The 21,726-nt window shown below is 47.2% G+C and overlaps 1 protein-coding gene across 1 annotated transcript in view; it reads right to left on the reverse strand.

Annotated features, from left to right (window-relative positions):
• Positions 1–330: 330 nt before the first annotated feature.
• ITIH2 (inter-alpha-trypsin inhibitor heavy chain 2) overlaps positions 331–21,726 on the reverse strand; it is a 38,635-nt gene continuing 17,239 nt past the window's right edge. Inside the window, exons 11-21 of the mRNA XM_073328819.1 lie at positions 19,373–19,498; positions 18,368–18,549; positions 17,150–17,335; positions 14,933–15,072; positions 14,135–14,307; positions 9,803–9,934; positions 6,627–6,740; positions 5,332–5,530; positions 4,351–4,523; positions 2,936–3,047; positions 331–626 (exon numbers count right to left, since the gene is read on the reverse strand). Coding sequence (XP_073184920.1) covers positions 479–626; positions 2,936–3,047; positions 4,351–4,523; positions 5,332–5,530; positions 6,627–6,740; positions 9,803–9,934; positions 14,135–14,307; positions 14,933–15,072; positions 17,150–17,335; positions 18,368–18,549; positions 19,373–19,498 — 1,685 coding nt within the window. The 3' untranslated portion in view covers positions 331–478. The remainder of the gene's footprint in view (positions 627–2,935; positions 3,048–4,350; positions 4,524–5,331; positions 5,531–6,626; positions 6,741–9,802; positions 9,935–14,134; positions 14,308–14,932; positions 15,073–17,149; positions 17,336–18,367; positions 18,550–19,372; positions 19,499–21,726) is intronic.

Consider the following 21,726-nt stretch of genomic DNA (forward strand, 5'->3'; position numbering starts at 1 on the left):
TCTCCAATGGTGGCTACGTTGGTGTGTTTAGCTGATGTGAAGTGGTATGGAAGCACTAAATATTGTTCTGCATTTGATTGCCTTAAACTGAGACAGAATACCGTTGTGTCACTTTTACAGGCCTTCTGAAAAATCTTAGTTGAAATAGTCAATCCAGTGATAGCAACCCAAATCAGACCTTGCAGGGAGGAGACAATACTCGATTCCAACAAGTAGCTTTATTATAATAAACTTTTAAACATGTTTATATTCAATACATACAGAAAAGCTACCCACTGTGTTTTACCACAGCGTGCTTCACTTTGAAACACTTTCATTGAGCAATGGCCCCTTAAGTTAGATACGTGCTAGCCACCTTTCATTACATTCACCTGCTGTGTTACCCTGAGAACAGCTAGGAGTCTGAACATTTGTCTGGGTGTGGAGGGGAGGGGGGAGATTTTTTTTTTCTTTACAGATTGGTTGAGCTTGTAGCCTTTCAGGGGTTCTTCAGAAAGCTGTACAGGTGGGGAACAAGATAATCTTTATAGTGGCCATCAATGAAACCCTTCCCGCTGTTGTGGACAAACCAGCAGTGCACATTGGTTCCAAACACTTGGTCTGTCCTGTAGTCCTTCTGCAACCCGCTGCAATAAAGAGAGCAACAAAGATAATGGGTGGTGATGGGACAAGTAGAAAAGATAATGCAGCAATCGGGCCTGAACAGCAATAGTCTGACTTTAGCAGGAGTCGTCTGCGTGCGCCTATGGGCTGATCATCCGGTCTTAAATGACAGAAGATTCCTACCTCCATAAAAGCCTAACACACACCCTACGGCAAGCTGTAGTAACCAAAGCTGTGTGATTGTACCTGCCTCCCTGGGAGATGCCTTCCAGCTGCCATTTGGGGCTGAGCATGGAGGCAACAGATGTTTCTGATGCCACCTCACCCACTTAAAAGAATAATGAGAAAAATCAAATGAACTGTGGCTTCTGGAAGTGAAGCTGCAGTAAGCCATGCTGCTCATGGGTAGCCAGAGCACGACAGCCTTACATTCGGTACTTCCTCTCTCCACAAGTAGCTCCGCTGACTCCAGAGGGACTATTTGCAGAGTATGATGCTACATGAGTGTCAGAATCAGGCCCTGACAAAGTAGACTACCTGTGCGGAGGAGCACTGTCTGTGCTGGCTGGAAGAGACTCAACCTGAAGGATCCGACAGAGCAAGGTTTCCATATTTGCTTCCCCTCTGCTATATGCTACATGGAGAGAGTCCTTGCTGTCCTTTTATGTTTCATTCTCATGAAAAATAAGCTTCAAACCCCAGTGTAATGTATGTGCTGCTAACAAAGCTTCAGAAGCGTTGAGTGGCAAGAGCAGGGAGAATGTAGGAAAACAACTGGCCAGGTGTGTTCTACCATTAGGTGAAATCCGTATCTTTGACAGTGGAGTAAGGACCCAGTTATGCCACCTTGGCGCACATTGGATAGTACTTTACTACACCCACAGTCCAGCTGATTACAACAAATAAGGTTGGCAAAACTGGGTGCTAAATGAATAAGCTAGGGCCAAAATTTGTGTGTCTCTGCATAGGACAACTCTGCCATCACCTGTATGGGGCGGAGATCTCTGCATCCAACTGCCTAGGATGGTAACAGTATGGACCTAACCAGTGGATTTCCAACAGTGGTGTTGGATCTCCTAGGATCTGGCCCTTTGTTGTGTGTTCCTGCTCTGTAGGGACTGTGTTCCATTTTGTTTCCCTTGCTGGATTTGGGATACCTTGTTCAGAGTACATTTATTCTCACTTGCAAGCGAGGTATAAAGCTGTACTAATTGGGAGAACTGTAGGTATTTCTGACTCCTGAAGAGACATGCTACTGTCTTGTTTCCCAGGGGGAGGTAAAGGATGTAACTGACACGCTTTGCGATGTGTGTAGGTTTATGCCAGTGCCGCTTTCCTCTGTTTGAAAAAGACTGCACCACATGCAGGGTTTCCACAGGAAGCTCCGGAGAGCAAAGTGCAGGGGCCGCCTTGTCTGGGAAAACCCCCCACAAAGCCAAGTCGTCTTGATCTTCAAGCTGAAACCTGCAGGTTTCCCACCATGCTTCCTCCTAAAAGCTGGGGAGAGGTTTCCTGCTAAGTTGGCGAAGCCTAAAAGCAGCGGATTCATAAGGAAATCCTGCTCTATTTTTACTGTTGAGAAGTCCCGGGCCCCCCTACTTGCAACACAGGCCCCTGAGGAGTCATGCTGCCATTCGCTCCCCCGCTGGGCTAATCCCCTCCTGAGACCAGCATTACTTTCTGAACTAATACTGAGGGTGAAATCCACTGCATAGAGTAGCTGCTCCTGGCCTCCCTCCCAGCCCCTTCTCCTGCCACAGCCATGTATTTGCAGCAACACAGAAGGGTTTCCATGGACCCCTAGTGCAGAGAGTACACCAGGTAGCGGACTGCCCAACCAAGACATAGGCAATGGGGATTCCGTAGTTGTAACATAGGGCAGAATTTAGCCAGGGGGGTTTTTATTACTAGTGATGGTCCACAAACAGGAAAAAACCTAGCTTGACTTTCAGTGCTGTGTTGGGTCTGCTGTGCTGACAGTTAGGAAAAAAAAAATATGCTTTACTTGTAAGCAGAGAAAATTGGGGTGGAGGGTGGGGATCACAGAGCGAAGAAATCATTGTTGGAGAATGACTGTGATTAAAGAAAAAAGAAAAGGAGTACTTGTGGCACCTTAGAGACTAACCAATTTATTTGAGCATGAGCTTTCGTGAGCTACAGCTCACTTCATCGGATGCAGTGATCCTTTTCTTTTTGCGAATACAGACTAACATGGCTGTTTACTCTGAAATATGTAATTAAAGATATTTTCATTGACTACATTCAGAAGGGAGGTTACCAAACATTTTAGGGCCTCATCTTTTTCTTGGCTGAGTTTGCTCAGAATTCCTACCTGGTGACAGTAAGTTTGTGTCCTTTCACTTCCATGGTTGCTTCTGGTTTCTCTGGATCCCGACCGGGTCTTTCATTGTAGATGTGCACGGCTGGTTCAGACATGAATTGGCCTGGCCAAAGAGAAGGTTAAAACTGCTTGCATGTCACGGCCTTCAGCTATCAGATTATAAAAATCACAATCCCAAGCATTCAAATTGGTCTCTGTAATGCCTTAGGACCTTCTACATTGTGGAGGTTGGCGCTCTGCTTTAGAGCCAGCTGACTGTTTCCGCTTAAGCAGAGCGGGGCTGGGAAGATCAGTCAGGCAAGCTCATGCTGACTAGTTCTGTTCTGCTGTGGAACTTTCCTAGGGATTCCTGAATTTTAAAAGGGTGAGGGTGTTTTTGTTTTGTTTTTAAAAGTGACCTGCACAGGAAAGAACCATCCATCTCAGGGTATCCCCCATTACTGTGGTATGGAAATGGTTGTCAGGTAAATTAGATTTGTAGAGGGTAAGATCTCCAGGAGATATCCGGAGTCTTCTACTCTTCCCCCTTCCCTGAGAAAGGGGACTCTGCTGGGGAAAAACATAGATGTGAGGTGGGGAGGGAGAGTCATTAATTCTTCTTCTCCTCTCCCCTAACCAATTGGCTATGGTGGGGAGGCTTCATCACAGAGCAGATGCCCTGCAAGTGGTCAGACTCCAGATCAGTCTGACTTATTCTATAAATTCATTCCACAGTTGAACCCCAGGGACTGAGAATGATTTCTCTTTGGTTTTCACGTGCTTCATGCTGGGTTTGGTAAGTTGCATAGTCACACGGAAGCACCGAACTGGAGTTGTGACTGTCTGCTGATGTACAAAGTCTAAGTCTATCCACCAGTGTCTTATATTAAGTGGCAGCATGTAAATAATTAAATCACCTCGGAACTAACATACCTAACTGCTCTATTACTTTCCTTTTTTTGTCCTCTGTTTGGATCATAATGTCTTTGGGGAAGGGGCCTTATCTTATTTCATGCCCTGTGACTATTAATGCATTATCATAAAACTGAGCTTTGAGCTCTGGAAGTCAAGTAGATATGAAAGGGCACCTGCTGAACACACTGTTGGTCTTGCCATAAATGAGGACAGAATTTGGCTAAAATACAGGGGGCCAATCCTCTGCACCTGTAAATCAGCTTAGCTCCATTGACTTGAATGGAGCTACCCCAACGAACACCAGTGGAGGATCTGGCCCAGTGGTTGATAAAGAAAGATTTATCACGGGAAAGCCAATTAATTATTTTGATGGAAAGTTAAACAACACTATGCTAGATATGGGATTTTTTTCTCCTCTTGTTGATGATTTCCTTCTTCCCCAGCACACAGAGTTCTAGCCAAAACCAATAGACTCGTATCCCTCCTCCTGCCACCCGACCATAAGGCTTTACCTATCAGACCATGTGCGCTGGGTGAGAACCGGTTTGTAGGGGGAATGTAGATCCCTAAGAAATCAACGTTGACCGGGTGATTCTTCCACACACGGTGAAGCAAAACCATGAAGGACATTTCTGTGTCCATGGCAATAGTGACAGTGCGCTCTTTCTTCACAGACACAAGCAGCCTAGCGGAAGCATAAAACAGAAATGAGAGCTGCGTCCCTGGTTCTGCTGAGGCACTTCGCTTGTTGTGTACAATGACGTGTGAAGAATGCAGTATCAGTCCCAATCAGTCCCGGTTTTTAATGAGGATTTACAGAGCTTTTGTTACCACCCAACAAATCCGTGCAAGGGTATGATCACATTTGGAAAACTGAAGCAGAGAAATTCACTAACTTGCCCAGCTCTACATAGCAAAGTCAGTGGCAGAGTCAAGATTAGAACTCACAAGTTCCTATTGCCTAACACCGGGCTCATTCACTATGGCAATGTAGGGTCAATACAAAAAAGATCAAGGTGCCTTTATCATTCATAATCATAAACCGTTCATAATAGCTTCATTGTTGAGACCATTGCTTATCATGCTGATTTCTTGGTGCTGTCCCCATTAGTTTGTTGTATCCATCCATTTCCCCCTATGTTATACTTAGACTGTAAGTTGTTTGGGGGCAGGGACTATCCTTTTGTTTTGTGGTTGTACAGCACCTAGCACACTGGGGGCTTGATCCCTGATTGGACCCTGAATTCTGCTACAGAACAAATAAGAAATATTAGCGTCTATAGCCACAGGGATGACTGAGCTACTCAGACACATGCAGCTGCTCAGTGGGTGAACCAGGACTTTGTTCTCTTCATTTTGAGGAAGGATTAGAAAGCCAAGCCAGGCTCATTTCCCCACGGAAGTTCAGGTGTAATTCTTGCCCTCGGATCAACAGGGATCAACACATTCCAAATAGTTTCCACAAAGTACATTGGAAATGCGCCTCCTCTTACCTTTTCCGAATGATACTTCCTGTGTCGGACCAGGACAGAGCGGTGCTGTAAGATCCGTCTTTCAGGATGATTGTCTCTGTGCTGATCTCTACTTTCAAGCCTTTGTTTTTGAAATAGAATCCAATTTTGCCAAAATAGGTGCTCAGTTTTTTATTCTCTTGCTTCTTGGCCCCAGTGAGCTGCCCATTGATCACGATCCCTATGAAAAGTAGAGTATGTGGTGTTTCCCATGAGTTTTTGACACGTAATGCAGAGACTTATTCAAGTAATAGGAGACAAACAAATCATAAGACCTAAAGCACTCTAAGCAGAGAGGGCCACTTCCCAATGCACAGTTTTGGGACTTAGTTATTTATTTAATTTCCTGCTCGGCCCCAAAGACGACATTTCTTTTCTTCCTTTCTCTCTCTCCCGCTGCTTTCTTTGTGCTCAACTGAAAGTGCAAATGGAAGAAATATAGCCCCACAGTGGCAGGTTTCCAGTGGAATGGATAAGATATTGTTGGTGCATCTGCAGAAGTCTATCCATGTATAGCCTATAGATCAGAGTTAACGGAACACATTAGATACCATTAATTCTAGTGTCTGCAAGTGATCCAAAGTGTGTGCTTGTGTAATCACTGCAATTTACCTGCTGAGCACGACCTTGTAGGCATGTTATGATGCTTGTTTGAATTTCCTAAGATCATAGCAGCCAGGGTTGTAAGAAGGTGTGAGCTTTTTCTATTTTACATCTAAGTACATTTCATCTAACTGCCCAGGCTCACCCATTGCTCAGTCCAGTGCCAGCTGACAGGGACTGTACTGAGTTGCTGATGGAAAGCTACTAATAGGCTACCTGTTCAAAACCACAATCCACACAGAGTACAGCAATGACTGCCAGCATTGACAGGCAAAGAGCAATACTGGGAAGCCAAGTATGTAGGAAGAAGTTGCTCTGAAGATTGCTTAGTATCCGTGTTATGTAGAGAACATTACAAGCATCATGCCAGTGTCCAGGGAACTGATACAATGTTTCGATTTAGTGTTCACATTATTGAGATTAAGCCCAGCAAGCCTGTTCTGCAACTTATGTGTGCTCTAATGCTGATTTCATTTACATCTACATAAATCAGAGGTAGCTGCATTGAAGTCCATCTCAGGTCAGAGGAAAATTGGCTTGATTAGAACCGACAGTCAGTAAAGCAAGAATCATCACAATGAACCTGGTACATATTCCTTTCCCCAAACCAAGGCCTTTCAGATTCTTTGGGCTGCATGGTGCTATATAAATGGAAACTATTCATATTCTCTTACCAGAATCAGGATCTGAAACCAAGTTCAGGATCTTTCCAGGCCTTGAGTCAATATTGAAGCAGATGTTCTCCTGGCTCTTTAGCAGATGGATGATGAAATGTGGGTCATTGTCAACTAAGGTACAAAAATAAGTAGGGAATAAAAAAACAAAATGAAAGTAGGGGTGTGACTACGTGTGTGAGATCTGAACAGTGTTTCCTCACTGCTCTATACGTTTAGTTCTACCTATGCACATAGATAGGCACAGCCGATTTCAAAGTGCTTCCACTCTACGATGTTAACCAATGATCCCACAACACTCCTGGGAAAGGAATAAGTAGCATTATCCACTTTTGGTAGATGGGGAAATTCCCAAGCAATCCTTACAGAGGCCTGTTACATTTTTTTTAAATGAACCAAAAATCCCCATAGGTCTGTGATGGGGTGTATAAACCCTGCACTGGCGATGAAGGGGTTAAAGAGCAGCTGTGGGCAAGGTTGGCGCCGCCCTGCTGGCCCTGTCAGTCATGTCGGGAGCATAATAAAGGCTTAAAAGCAGAACGTTCCCAGCAGTTGCTGGCCAGCCCTGGGAGACAGCAGATGGCAACTCTACAGCTCCCAGGGGAGACTCCTGGAAGCCTTCCCGGCCTCAGCATGTAACTCATTGCGTTGAGTTACAGGGTTAACTGATTGAGCTGCGTGCTGGAAAACACCATGTGCTACATCATGATTGTGAGAGTCTGAGCTACCTTCTTTTAAAAAGCTTGTATCCAGCAGGTAATACTAGAGATGAGGTTGATCCAGAAGCCCAGAGCTGAACCCCCTCATTCTTCCCCCCCAAACAACTGGGGGCAAAGTTCAGATCTAAATCCAAACTTCAGAGCTGGGACCCATCTCTACATCCTATGTCCTTATTCTGCCTAATGGCTTGATCCCCACCCCTCCCCTTGCCATTGAAGCCAATGGGAGTTTTGCCATTGACGTCAACAGGAGCAGGATCAAGCCCCTAAATACAGAATAATGCAAAGAATTGCCAGTGCAGAGAACGCCCCTGAGTCGGGAGCTGGACTATCTTGCTCATTTTTTTCCTTTCCAAAACAGTAAGTTTAACTATTTCAAAGTCTAAAATTAACCCTTGGCCTTGCCCCGAGCACGCCTTCAAAGGGGGGCGGGCGGTTACTGTTGCATATGTCTGCATTGTTATTAAGACGACGCTCTACCAGATCTTTTGTGTGAGTTAGACATTAAATCATGGCAGAGACCCAAGTGTTAACAAGACCCAGCAGCCTTCAGAGAATCCAGAGATCCTTATCTACCACACAACATTCATGCTGTCATTTACAATGGGAATTAACTCTGGAAATAATGTTGCATTAGCTTTGCTACTACAGATGAGCCAGAAAGAGAGTCCTTTGGACAGACTGCGACTCCCAGTAGCAGATGGCAGGGAAGACCTATTAGATCATCTAATCCATCCTAATGATCATCCCCTAGAGTATATTTTCTAGGGCTTTGTCCATTCACGCTTTAAATCACTTAAGTGATGCACCATGCTTCTAAAGAACTGCTACTTACTTGAGTGCCATGCATATTTTGGGTGTAACTTTGGGCTGTCTGTAATGACCCCCTGCATGGGTTATGAATACGGTTTCAACTTGAGAGCACTGGCCTCTACCGCTTTGGCTACAGGAATAGCTGCATTAACTGGTAGCAATCGTCGACTGTTACTCTCCAGTGAAGCCACAAGATGAGCATGTGATGTCTGTTTTACCAAAGCAAAATGTACACAATACTCCCATTCCAAAAGCAAACTCAGGGCAGATGAGAGATCTCTCTGTACAGAGTTAGGGCGAAGTACCTTTATTCATCAGCTTCAAATTCATTGATTCCAAGGCCAGAAGGGACCACTGTGATCAGCTAGTCTGACCTCCTGTATAGCATAGAATCATAGACTATCAGGGTTGGAAGGGACCTCAGGAGGTCATCTAGTCCAACCCCCTGCTCGAAGCAGGACCGATCCCCAACTAAATCATCCCAGCCAGGGCTTTGTCAAACCTGCCCTTAAAAACCTCTAAGGAAGGAGATTCCACCACCTCCCTAGGTAACCCATTGCAGTGTTTCACCACCCTCTAAGTGAAAAAGTTTTTCCTAATATCCAGTCTAAACCTCCCCCACTGCAACTTGAGACCATTACTCCTCGTTCTGTCATCTGCCACCTCTGAGAGCAGTCTAGAGCCATCCTCTTTGGAACCCCCTTTCAGGTAGTTGAAAGCAGCTATCAAATCCCCCCTCATTCTTCTCAGCACCATGTCATTTAGACTTGGGCCTAAACTGCAAAAACAGCCTCTCATTTCGGATTTTTTTGGTGCCCAGTTTGGGTCATTTAGAGCTGGATTTTTCAGAGGGGTTGAACATGCACAGTGGCTGCTAACTTGAAAATCTCTGAAAATCAGGCCCTACTGAATCCAGCATGGCGACATCCAGAATTACTGGATGTTTTAGACCAGGGATCGGCAACCTTTGACACGCGGCCAATCAGGGAAATCCGCTGACAGTCCGGGACCGTTTGTTTATCTGCAGCGTCCGCAGGTTCAGCTGATCGCAGATCCCACTGGCCGTGATTCACCATTCCAGGCCAATGCGGGCTGCGGGAAGCGGCATGGGCCGTGTGCCAAAGGTTGCCGATCCCTGCTTTAGAATATGTGGGCCCAAATCTTTGTGACATGGGTGCTGAGAACAATTGCAAGGCAGCATCAAAGTGAAGAAATGAGGCTTTGAAATTCCCCTTCTGTAGCAGCTATGCAACAAATATTCTGTGTTTCTTTGCCTTTGCCTTTTGCAAGTTCAGATTCAGAGCCAAATCTGTATCCAGACTTGACTGCTGAGGCCCCCTCTTGAGAGCATGGGGGGATTTTGCACTGCTCTCAAACTGGAATGTGGACTCTACCAGTGGAGACCAGTGACCTCTGAAAGTGGGTGGGGGAAATGGCACGTCAAAACCAATGCAATGCAGTGACTGTCCCTAGTTGAATGGCAAGCAGGCAGTGCTATCTCCATCCATTTGGTTAAAGGGACCATTTGGCTTCTTCCGCCATTGCTCTCTTCCCCCTACCCATACACACACACATACCTTTGTATACAAGAGCTATACTAAGCAAAGCAAAAGGGAGTAAAGCAGATAGCCCACTGTCTTTTACCTGCAGTTATGCGAGGATCAGAAGATATAGTTGGAGCCCTGCGAGCACTTAATAGACGCTCTGCTGTAGCTGTGGGTTTCGCCCAGGGTGGGATGGACTGATCAAGGCCATTGGAGACTACACCTAAAGTACCTGTTTGTGAAGAGGTTACATGAAATTGGAAATTAGTAAAAATGGCTGCACTGATAAAGGATCATCGTACTTTTCACTTTAGCACACAATGATCGGGATTCTGATCCAATTTACTGCAGGAGAATTATGCCAGATTTACATGGCTGTATCTCAGAACAGAATCTGGCTGATTTACAATTAAGGGCTTGTAGAACTGATCAATGAAATTGTTTTTAATTGTTCACTTTATTAATAAACTTCATAAGTAAAGTATTATGAATGAAACTACATTCATTCATAAAACCAGGTACGCCAATAACTGGCTAATTGAGTTTCACTTTTAATCCAATTGCTGCTTAAATCACTGGAACTTGCACTGCTTCAACATTGTAACTTCTGGTTTCAGAGTAGCAGCCGTGTTAGTTTGTATTCGCAAAAAGAAAAAGAGTACTTGAGGCACTTTAGAGACTAACAAATCTATTTGAGCATAAGCTTTCGCGAGCTACATCCGATGAAGTGTGCTGTAGCTCACGAAAGCTTATGCTCAAATAAATTTGTTAATCTCTAAGGTGCCACAAGTCCTCCTTTTCTTATTGTAACTTCTGTTCACTGTTTGCCATTCCTTACACTTGTCGATGTTGTAACCCAAACTCCATTTTAACTTGTCCCAAACTCCATTTTAAAATGCTCACTTCAGTTTTGCAAAACCCTGCTGTAACCTTATTAGTGTAGTTTAGATGTGTGAATGAGGTATATATGGATGATGGAATCAACCTCCAGCCCCAGCCAGTCCTGATGAAATAAAGTGTAAACACCAATGGCTGAAGATGCAGACAACAGCCCTGACAAAGCAAGACGAATCCACCCTTAAAAGAAAAGAACAAAAGTCCAATTGAAGAAACATCAAAGCCAGGTCCAAGGCTGAAAGTCATGTCTGCAATTGACGGCTGACCAATCACACCGAACCCAGAGGCAGCGTGACACAGCAAGACCTATAGACTCTGGATTCAAACTAAAGCCTACAAAAACGGTGGGTGAGAAGGAAGACTTTGGAGGGTAACATTCTGCTGCCAACATGGAAGCACATCGGTGCATGCCCAACAGAGACCCAGCTCTTCCTTGTGCCCGGCTTTCCTGGCCAGTTAGCTGCCACAGGCTACGAACCCAAGCCACGAACTCAAGCTACATTCAGGACTGATAACTATACAGCAGCTGCAGAACAGCTGATGTGTGTGTGTGTGTGTGTATACATAGGTATTAGATATTAGTTATTGGTCTTAAATCAAATTGTGTTATTATAATAAACGTGACATCTTGCCTTGTCCCCTGAAACGATCCTGTGCAGTTTTGTCCGTATAACAGACTTGCCTACATGAACATTTAGTCCATGGCAAGCTGGGGTGTGAATCTATCCCACACTAGGGTGTACATGTGAACCCTGCTGACGTGCACTAACAGTTCCTTAATGTGCTTTGATCTAGTCCCATTTCGACGCGGGCTAGATCAAAGTGCACTGAGGAACTGTTAGGGTATGTTAGGGGGTCTGCACAGACACTTAGGCTATGCGCTGGCGACCCATAGCTAACACGAGGAAGGTGTGATTTCTCCTGCTTGTGTACATATACTTGCTCTAGCTCTCCACGAGCCAGTGTGAGCATGAACAGCAGTGTAGCCTGGGTCATACAGGCAGCAGCAGAGGCCTGGCTTAGCTGGGCCAAGTACAAATGCCCCTGGAGCCGCTGGGTACACGCCTGGCAGGGTTGAGCCACCGTGCGGCTGCTGCCGCTACCCAGGCTCCCGCAGCTACACTGCAAAGTGCCTGGCAGTGTACACCCCACTTTGCTGTGGATTAAATGTCCAAGCAGACAAGCCCTTAACGCGCTCCGTGTGAGCCTATTTTTGAAATGTAGGGCCTTTAACCTTTACTCACATGAATAGGCCTCGATTAGGCAAAGACCTTCAGCATGTGCTGGGGTTAAGCGCTTTCTTTAGCCTTTAGGCATGCGAGAAATAAGAACTGAGGTTATTTTGTACAGGCTCACCCTAATTCAGAGCTTACTCGGTTGTTACTCAGGCAAAACTCCCACTGAGTGGGAGTTTGGCTTGAGAGAAAGAATTAGTTAAAAACTGTACTGGGTCTTCAGAATTTTGCCCTACATTCATGCTGCTGCGTATTAGGCAATGGAAAAATCCAGCGTCCAGTCTGGTCTCACAATGCCATAATATGAAATACGTAATTAACCAGTTCTTTTAAAAAAATGAGTGAATTCAATGCTGGCCAACGACCGCGAAGCTAGTCCGGGACAGGACTACCTAAGGCAGAAGCCAGTCTAAATCTGGGTTGATTCTGGCTTATTCAAGGTATAAATGGGTCCCTTGTTGCTCAACGAGAGTTTTGTCACTGATTTCAATGGCAACAGGATCTGACCCTTAATGTCTAATGTAATTGGGAAATATGTAAGCATGCTGAAAGAACAATGGCCCCCATGTTAATATCAATTAAATCATCCATACCTACTAAGTAAAGCAAACCGTGGCCTGGAGTAATCAGCTGATGCAATGTATACGGAATGCCCATTGTAATAGGTTTAGCAAATGGACATGGGTATGGCTGCGCAGACGTGTTTAGTAGAAGTGGTGAGCTATAGCACGTGGTATAAATAAAAATCTTTTCATTCTCCATGGACCTCAGTTGAGGATTTACAATGTAAAAGAAAAACAAATTAACCAACTGTAACATCTTGCAGACTTAAAAACCGCCTTTGATTGCAGGAGGATGAGGACATATCTGATATCTTTCCAGTGAGAATGCAGGACTGGTGGGCCTGGAGTTTCTGCATAGTTATAAAAAGTTCTAAAGTGAAAGGCAAAATTGACTGTGCTGTTGCAGCTACGCACGTTGCTTCCCTCTCATCTCAATCTAGCAGAATATCTCCTGTTTATTAACAAATGATAAATCACCATTCGCTATAGCCTCAGGGAGTAAAATTTGGTTTTCAGTGCCTCATTTTCGCCACAGTTCAGACAGACCATTGAACAGCCAGAGTGAAACATAATCATACAAATATCTAGCTCTTTTCATCTTCATAGCTCACGATGCTTTACAAATGGGAGGGGGGGGGAGTGTCATTATCCCCATTTTACAGAGGAGGAAGCTAAGGCACGGGGCGAGGAAGTGATTTGCCCAAGGTTACTCAGCAGGTCAGTAGCAAAGACAGGAATTAAAATCCTGCATCCCAGTTGAGTGCCCTATGCTGATAACAGCTATTAATATAGTCTGGACTGGATTTGTCATCAGTTGGCTTTGCAGTGATGACTATACTCCTCGTGTTTTTTTAATAAATTAAGAGCCTGACCAGTGCCCACTGAAGGCAGTGGAAAGGCACCCATTGACATCAATGGGCATTGATAGGTCAGGCCCCAACAGGACAAACAAGCCCTGTCCCCCTTTGGCCCAACAGAAGGCTGCTGTAAAATGGGGGCTGGAGAGAAAAGTAGGAAAGAGAGCACTCTGGAAGACTAATGAGCAAAGACACACTATCTTTAAGAGAGTTCCAGTTCCAGTGGTCTTGTGACCTATCCACACCCAATCTTGGAGGTCCTCCAGAGACCACAAACAGCCACTCCATGACTCAATCAGCTCCTCTATATAAGGGGAGCACAGGGAATAGACCAGAGGTTCTCAAACTGGGCGCCAGGACCCGTCAGGGGGTTGTGAGGTTATTACATGGGGGGGTCACAAGCTGTCAGCCGCCTCCCCAAACTCCACTTTGCCTCCAGCATTTATAATGGTGTTAAATATATAAAAAAGTGGTTTTAATGTATAAGGAGGGTCACGCAGAGAGGCTTGCTATGTGAAAGGGGTCACCAGTACAAAAGTTTGAGAACCAGTGGAATAGACGTATCTGTCCCTACAACAAATAAAGCTGTTGTCATTGTAGGTTTACAGAAATGCCAAAATGGGCAAATGCAGTGCAGTCAGTCCCCACCGAGGGTAACACCGACAAAAAAGGCATGTTGAAAATTTAACTCTACAAGGAGCTGATGGTTGAACTGCCCATTTAATTCAGGGCCTTTCCCTTAAAATACAGACCCCAGCATGAGCACTAACGTCGGCCATCTTAGTGCACCCTTTTAGTCTGCATAAGTGACAATGAACAGCTTATTTCCACTGCAAGGTGGTTTGTTAAACGCCAAAATGGGACAGATGGAGACACCCACCTGGGCAACAGCCTCTTTTTGGATCTTGTGGCGAATCTGCCAACATTCTCTCATTCCTTTCAGGATTCTCTATCAACATGGCCGTGAAAGGGGTCACGATGTGATGGTCGAGTGACATCTGTAAGATCGATCTGGTGATGTTCCTTTTCAAAGCAGCAGTGGGCGCCAGGTTTCTGTGTTGAAAAATAAATAGACCCCCTTGTTACCAGCTGTGCCGGGCAGCTGCTGCTTAAATCAAGCCGGTGATCCTTGTTATTCCTAAACAGGGGAATCAGAAAGGTAGGAACCAGCTAGGACCTAGGGAATGTGAATGGCAAAGATTAAAGTCCCGATCCAAAGCCCACTGAAGTCAATCGTGAGACTCCCATTGACTTCAATGGACCTTGGATTGGACCCAAAGAGCCTGATTCAATTCCCACTGATTTCAATGGGGATCTTCAATGGGAGATGGATCAAGACCTATAAGAACAAGGGGCCAAATCCTTTTACTCAGTCTTTGTTCATTAACTTCACTCATTCAATCCCCAACCCACATTCAGACCGCTGACCTGTCGCTAGAACAAGCTGAACCAAAACCTTATGCCTGCAATTAGAGAGGAGAGGGAAGGAGTGAACCAAGGGTGCAAAGCTGGCACGCTCTTTGGTTTAGATTTATATTCCTCATTTGTACAATCAAATGTACAAATTCTTCTGATCCTGAGAGGTGCCGATAATCCTCATCTCCCAGTGACGTCTGCCAGCCCTTTTCCAGGTCAGCTAGGTCCCTATCAAAAGTCCCCATCTGGCATTTCTCCCCACCTCTCAGCTAGGAGCTGGTTGATGGTCAGATAGGCCCACAGCTTCTCGGTGAATTTGGGGTCGGCATGTGGCTCTTTCTTCAGGAAATCCTCCAGTCCCTCAACATCTGCCAGGGTCTCCAGGACTAGCTCGGCGTTCGACTAAGCAAGGAATGAAAGATACCAAGATCACAGTGTGAGCCGGTGAAATGAAGCCACCACGTCACGCCACCCCCACAGCCCTGGATCAGGACCCAGGCAGACGTTTAAAAAACTGGGGCCCCCTTGTTAGGAATCTGATCCCCCACATATTTAGAAAGTGATTCTGCTAACAGGGCTGTGTTGGCCAGCAAGAGTAGGGCTGGGTGAAGGGGGTCTATTGCACCTCCCCTCCTCCCCCAGTGACTGTGTCATAGCAGATTGAAAAAGCCGGGAGAGCTCTCCCTGCACGTACCAAGGAAGAAGGGGAGCTGTAGGTGCTACTTGGGGTGGGAGTGAGGAAGGGGGTGGAGAGCTCTTAGCAGAGGAGAGGGAGCTGTGCTGAGCAGTACACCGCTTACAGGACAAATCCTGCTCTCTCCTCTGTGCTCACCCCAGAGCCGGGGGGTACTGCACCGGACCCGGGGGAGTTCTGCCGAGCGAGCAGGACAGGCTCTGGAGAGCCTGTGAAGTGCGAGACGATCCCTTGCACCTGGCGGATCCCATCTCTGGTGGGGGCCTCGGGGAGGCTCTTTGTGCACACTCACAAAGCCAGGATAGTGCATCCGCCAGCCATTGCCTCCCACAGAGGGGGAGCAGCAGCTGCTGTGGAATGGCTCCACTGAGCCTCCACCAGCTGCGGAGGAGGAGTGCGCAGTGAAGGGGCTGAAAGCAAGGATGTGGCCTACACTGAAGTATTGTTGTGGTATACGGTGACCTGGTTGAAAAGGGATCCTGGCGGCTCAGGGAAGCAGCTGGCATGTCCCACCTCTGGCTCCTACGTGTAGGGGCAGCCAGGGGGCTCCGCACACTGCACCCTCCCCAAGTGCCACCCCCGCAGCTTCCATTGGCAGGGAACCGCAGCCAATGGGAACTGTGGGGGTGGTGCCTGCAGATGGGGCAGCGTGCAGCAAAGCCGCCTGGCCGTGCCTCCATGTAGGAGCCAGAGGGGGGGACATGTGGCTGCTTCCGGGAGCTGCCTGAGGTAAGCACCATCCAGAGCCTGCACCCCTAGCCCCTTCCTGCACCCCTAGCCCCTTCCTGCACCCCCACCCCCTGCCCCAGCCCTGATCCCCCTCCTGCCCTCTGAACCCCTCGGTCCCAGCCCAGAGCACCCTCCTGCACCCCACACCCCTCATCCCCAACCCCACGCCAGAGCCCACAACCTCAGCCAGAGCCCTCACCCCCCCGGTGTCCCAATCCCCTGCCCCAGCCCGATCCTCTCCCACCCTCCAAATCCCTCAGTCCCAGCCCAGAGCACCCTCCTGCACCCCACACTCCTCATCCCGAGCCCCACCCCAGAGCCCATACCTCCGAACCCCTCGGTCCCAGCCTGGAGCACCCTCCTAGACCCCAACCCTTCATCCTCAGCTGCACCCAAGAGCCCGCACCCCCAGTCAGAGCCCTCACCCTCCCATACTCCGAAGCTCTCAGCCCCAGCCCGGAGACCCCTCCTGCACCCCAAATCCCTCATCTCCAGCCCCACACCAGAGCCCGCACTCCTAGCTGGAGCTCTCATCCCCTCTCGCATCCCAACCCACCGCCTCAACCTGGAGCCCCCCTAGCCCCCTGAACTCCTCATTTCTGGCCCCACCCTGGAGCCCGCACCCCCAGCCAGAGCCCTCACCTGCTCCAGCCCCCCAGCCCCCTGAGACAGCCCGGTGAAAATGAGCGAGTGAGTGAGGGTGGGGAGAGCAAGTGACAGAGGGAGGGGGGTTGGAGTGAGTGGGGACAGGGCCTCGGAGAAGGGGCAGGGCATGGGCCAGTTCTCAGAGGACGACAGGACAGGGGGCAGGGCAAGGGTGTTCGGTTTTGTGCGAGTAGAAAGTTGGCAACCCTATTCTGGTACAATGTGTTACTATTAGGAGATTCTACTGAAGACAGGAATAGTGATAGGAAAGTCACTCCCCACAGCCATTGGCATAAACCCGCACAGAGGCTGGGGTACTGCAGACAGTACGACCTATTCTACCCCTCATGCAGAGAAGGCCGTGCCCCTGCGAGCCACAAGAACTGGTGTTCTCCAGGGAGCCTGACTCACTGATGTGGCTGTGATAATACTCTGCAGGTGCTGCACATTGTCGGAGTCAACCTTTCCCGCCACCACAATCTCCGACCCTCCAAAGTAGTTATCGAAACTGTTCTGGGTGACATCTGACACTGATCCCTGAGGATAGTTGAACTCCACTTTCTTGAGGAGCGGGGTAGAGACCTGATTGTAGAATTTCTGCAGTTGGAAAAGACACAGGGGAGAGAGGGTGGTAAGTCTGTTGTATTTGACTCAACCCTCGCTGACATGCTAACGCAACAGCAAAAGGTACAGGTGACAGAATCTGGAACCCAACAGGGCAAGTCTGAGCTGTTTATTTTCCAGGAAATGCAATTCCCCTTTTGATTAGACCTTGAAATGTCTGTGTATTTACAAACACAGCTCCCAGGAAAGTCAATGGAAAGACTCAGGCCCACAGTCTGTAATGACAAACACCTAGTTTCTTCCAGGACCCAGAGGCAGAAGGAAGTGTGAATACTGGTGCATATGGGCCCAAATCCTAAAGCAGGTGTGAAGTCAACGAATAAGGACTTGATGATTTGGCCCTTTATTATTTATTGCTTATAGATGTGAGCCCAGGCTTCAAGCACTTTCCAACTCCATTGATCAGAATTTAGCCTTCATGACTAGACTCTTCCTCTATAGAATGGGCTGAAGTAAAATCCTGGATCTGGACAGCCTTGAACACAGCTCCAGAAACCCCACTTTGCAGTTCAGAGTTTATCTCTATGGGCTAGTCTTCACTACGACGCTGCTGCAATCAATGCAGCAGGGATTGATTTAGCCAGTCTAGTGCAAACCCGCTAAATCGATGGCAGAGCGGTCTCCGGTCGACCCTGGTACTCCACCTTTCTGAGAAGAGGAAGGTAAGTTGACCGGGAGAGTGTCTCCCATCAACGCAGTGCAGTGACGACACTGGGGTACGTCGACCTAAGCTACGTTGATTCCAGCTACGTTAGTCACGTGGCTGGAGTAGCGTAACTTAGGTCGATTTACCCCTGTAATGAAGACAAGCCCTTTGTTATAGAAGGTCTTGGGTTTACAGACATGATCGTTACCCTGTTGAACTCTCAGGGCTAGTCTCTGCTCTCAGTGGGACCTGTGTGAACCAGGAGTAACTCCATCGCCTTTGAATGAGTTATTCCAGATTCACAGCGGGGAGCAGAGTCTGACCCTCACAGTCTAAGAGGTGGATGGAAGGAAATGCACCTTCATTTGGGAAGAGGTCTCCTGATTTCCAAAAATCCTCTGTGCCATTCCATGGTTTTCATGAGAAAGCCTGTCCAGGAAATCATAGTCTACATCGAATCCAATCCCGAGAGAGAACAAAGAGACATCTTCTGGTATGTTCTGTTTCACGTTCTTCTGGATTTTAGTCAACTTCAGCTCACCTTCAAGGGAGAGAGTGACTTTCAGTCATCTCCTGAATGGAGAACAAACCCTTCAACCCAATTAAAAATGATTCATAAGAATCCTCAGCTAGGATCTAATCCCATATTCCTTGAATATCCCAAACTCTCAGTGTCTGTAGTGGGAATGTTGGTTTGCTATTTTAACATATGGAGATGAATAGGGCTGTTTTCATCTCACAGAACTATTGTTTTAGGCTCTCTGCAAACTCAGCAAGACACCACTAATGGTTTACACTTCAGTTCATGATTTTAAGGTTCTCTTTGCAACCTTGAGGGCTAGAAACTTAACTTTTTTTTTTAAATAGAAACTTCAGTTGTAGAGCAGCCAGGGGTGACTTTTGAGGCAATTTCTGCAGTTGGGGCCTGATGCAAACCCCACTGAACTTAATTTTCTTTCTGATTTATTCTTCATATTGGGGGCAATTCCTAGGACGGAGCAGCTTCTTGGGGACCAGCCACCACAGTGTGGGCTGAGATCTCTGGAAGAGGGGATTGCCTGTGTGATGGTTGTGACCTCCTCTGTTCCAGGACTGGAGTATGTATGTAAATAAAGCACATTACCCTTAGGATATACCCAGCCTCCATGTCACTCATTTCTCATCCACTAGGAAGCCAACCTGAAAAGCCCCAGAATTCCGCTACCACTTGGCAGAGGGGCAACATGGTGTCTGAAGCAGGACACTGGCGTTGGAAGAAGGGACAATAGCATTTTCTTAACTTACTTGTAGAGTGTCCATGTGCTGGTTGTGTTTCTTAAGCCCATTCAACTGGCCTTTCATGTCACCTAATGCAAGATCCTTACCTACCGTAGGGTCACCATCTGACACCAATATGATCATGGAGACAGAGTTAGGATCCAACATTCCCAAGTTGCTGGCTTCCTTTAGAATGAATATTGCTCGAAGAAGAGCTTCGTTGATGTTTGTACCTGGTAAAGAAGTGATAAAATGAGCATGTTTGCTACGCAGCTTTCCTTCTTGAAATAAAGGCTTAGTGCTGAGAAAATAATACATAGGAACATAGGACTGGAAGGGACCTGAGTACCTGAGTCCAGTCCCCTGCTAATGCCGGCAACCCTGTCATAGAATCCCGTTCTATAACTCATCAAGTTCATCTTCAGACTAGTTGGGTTGTTTGCCCCCACTGCTCTTATTGGGAGATTGTCCCCGAACTTTACTCCTTTGATATTAGAAACCCTCTTCTCATATCCAGCCTAAATTTATTCATGGCCAGTTTATCCCCATTGATTCTACCCCTCTCACGTATTCAAAGACAGGAATCATATCCCCTCTGAGCCTTCATTTTTCTAGCCTCAACAGGCCAAACTCTTTGAATCACTTCCTGTAAGAAAGACCCTCCATTCCCCTGATCACCCTAGCAGCCCTTCCTTGCACCTGTTCCAGTTTGAATGAGCCTTTCCTGAACATAGGTGATCAGAATTGTACATAGTATCCAGCTGAGGTCTTACCACTGTCTTGCCCAATGGCATTAATACGTCCACAGATCCACATTTTAGGATCGCACTTGTGTTAGCCCCCATGGACAAAGACCTCAAGGACAGTTAAAGGCCTCCCCAGAAATAGATGCTGAGGGGTGTGGTGCATGGCCTTTTAATTAAACGCTGCTGGACTTCCTCACTTTAAGTATATTAGGTCAGATTTTGCTTGTTTAGTGGAGTTATTCATTGAAATCGATGGAGTTGTCTCAGATTTACACGAGTATAAGTGAAAGCAGACTGTGGTCCATTCAGTGGGCCTCATTCACTACTGTATTACTCTGTTTTAAGCTAGGGTTCACCTAGGATTTAAAAATCCCCACCATACTTGGGAGAATTTAACCAAAAATCCCAAACCTTTGGACAAACGCCTATTAAAGGGCCAAATTCTGATACTGGTTAAAATACATTTTGCTTTGCACTCCTCTAGGTCCTTTCCCTACAAGAAGTTCAAATATGAATGAATGAAGCTTCAACGCCCCTGTAACGTTGGGAAGTACTATTATCCCCCTTTAACAGCAGGGGGATGGAGGCACAGAGAAGTTAACTGATTTGCTCAGAGTCACATGACGAAATCCAGGGCAGAGCTGGGAAGAGACCCAGCTCTTTTGACTGTCTGTCATTGGTTTTAAAGCCAGACAGGGACAATTAGATCATCTTGTTTGACTCCTGTATAACACAGATGATGGAATTTCACCCAGTTACCCCTGTACTGTGCTTGATAACTTGTATTTAGCATATGTTCCAGAAAGGCAGCCAAGCTTGATCTGAAGACATCAAGAAATGGAAAATCCACTACTTCCCTAGGTAGTTTGTTCCAATGGGTAATCCCCCTCCCTGTTTGAGCCATATTTCTAATCTGAATTTGTCTGGCTTCAGCTACCACCCAGTGGTTCTTGTTAGGTCTTTCTCCTGGATTAGATAAGAGAGCCCTGTACTGCCTGGTATTTTCTCCGTGTGAAGGTACGTATACACTGTAACAGAGTCATCTCTCAAACTTCTTTTTGATTAGCTAATCAGCCTGAGCTCTTTCCACCTCTCACGGTAAGGCATGTTCTCCAGCCCTCAGATCAGTTTAGTGGCTCTTCTCTGCACTCTCTCCAATTTCTAACAACTTTTAAAAACTGTAGACACCAGAACTGGATGCAGCATTCCCATATCCAACTTCTCCTGGTGCCGGTGGGTGCTCGACCCCCACTCCTGCCCCCGGCCTGCCCCGACTCCACCCCTGCCCCTTCCATTCCAACCCCTTCAGCAAAAACCCACCCCAACTTTGCCCCTCCCTGCCCCTATTGGACTCCTTCCCCAAATCCCCGCCCTGGCCCTGCCTCTTCCCCACCTCCTCCCCTGAGTGTGCCGCGTTCCCGCTCCTCCCCGCTCCCTTCCACAGCTTGTTACACCGCAAAACAGCTGTTTCACGGTGGCAAGCGCTGGGAGGCAAAGCCGGGGCGCGGCGTGCTCAGGGGAGGAGGCAGAGGCAGAGGTGAGCTGGGGTGGGGGGGTGGGGTGGGGAGCTTGGCTGCCGGTGGGTGCAGAGTACCCACCAATTTTTCCCCATGGGTGCTCCAGCCCCGGAGCACCCATGGAGTCGGCGCCTATGCCTGGGCTGGAACCCAGTGTACAGGGTGGGCCTGGGTTCCCCTCCCAGCCACTTGGAAGTG

The sequence above is a fragment of the Lepidochelys kempii genome, chromosome 1, assembly GCF_965140285.1.
Source record: "Lepidochelys kempii isolate rLepKem1 chromosome 1, rLepKem1.hap1, whole genome shotgun sequence".
Classification (NCBI taxonomy): Eukaryota; Metazoa; Chordata; order Testudines; family Cheloniidae; genus Lepidochelys; species Lepidochelys kempii.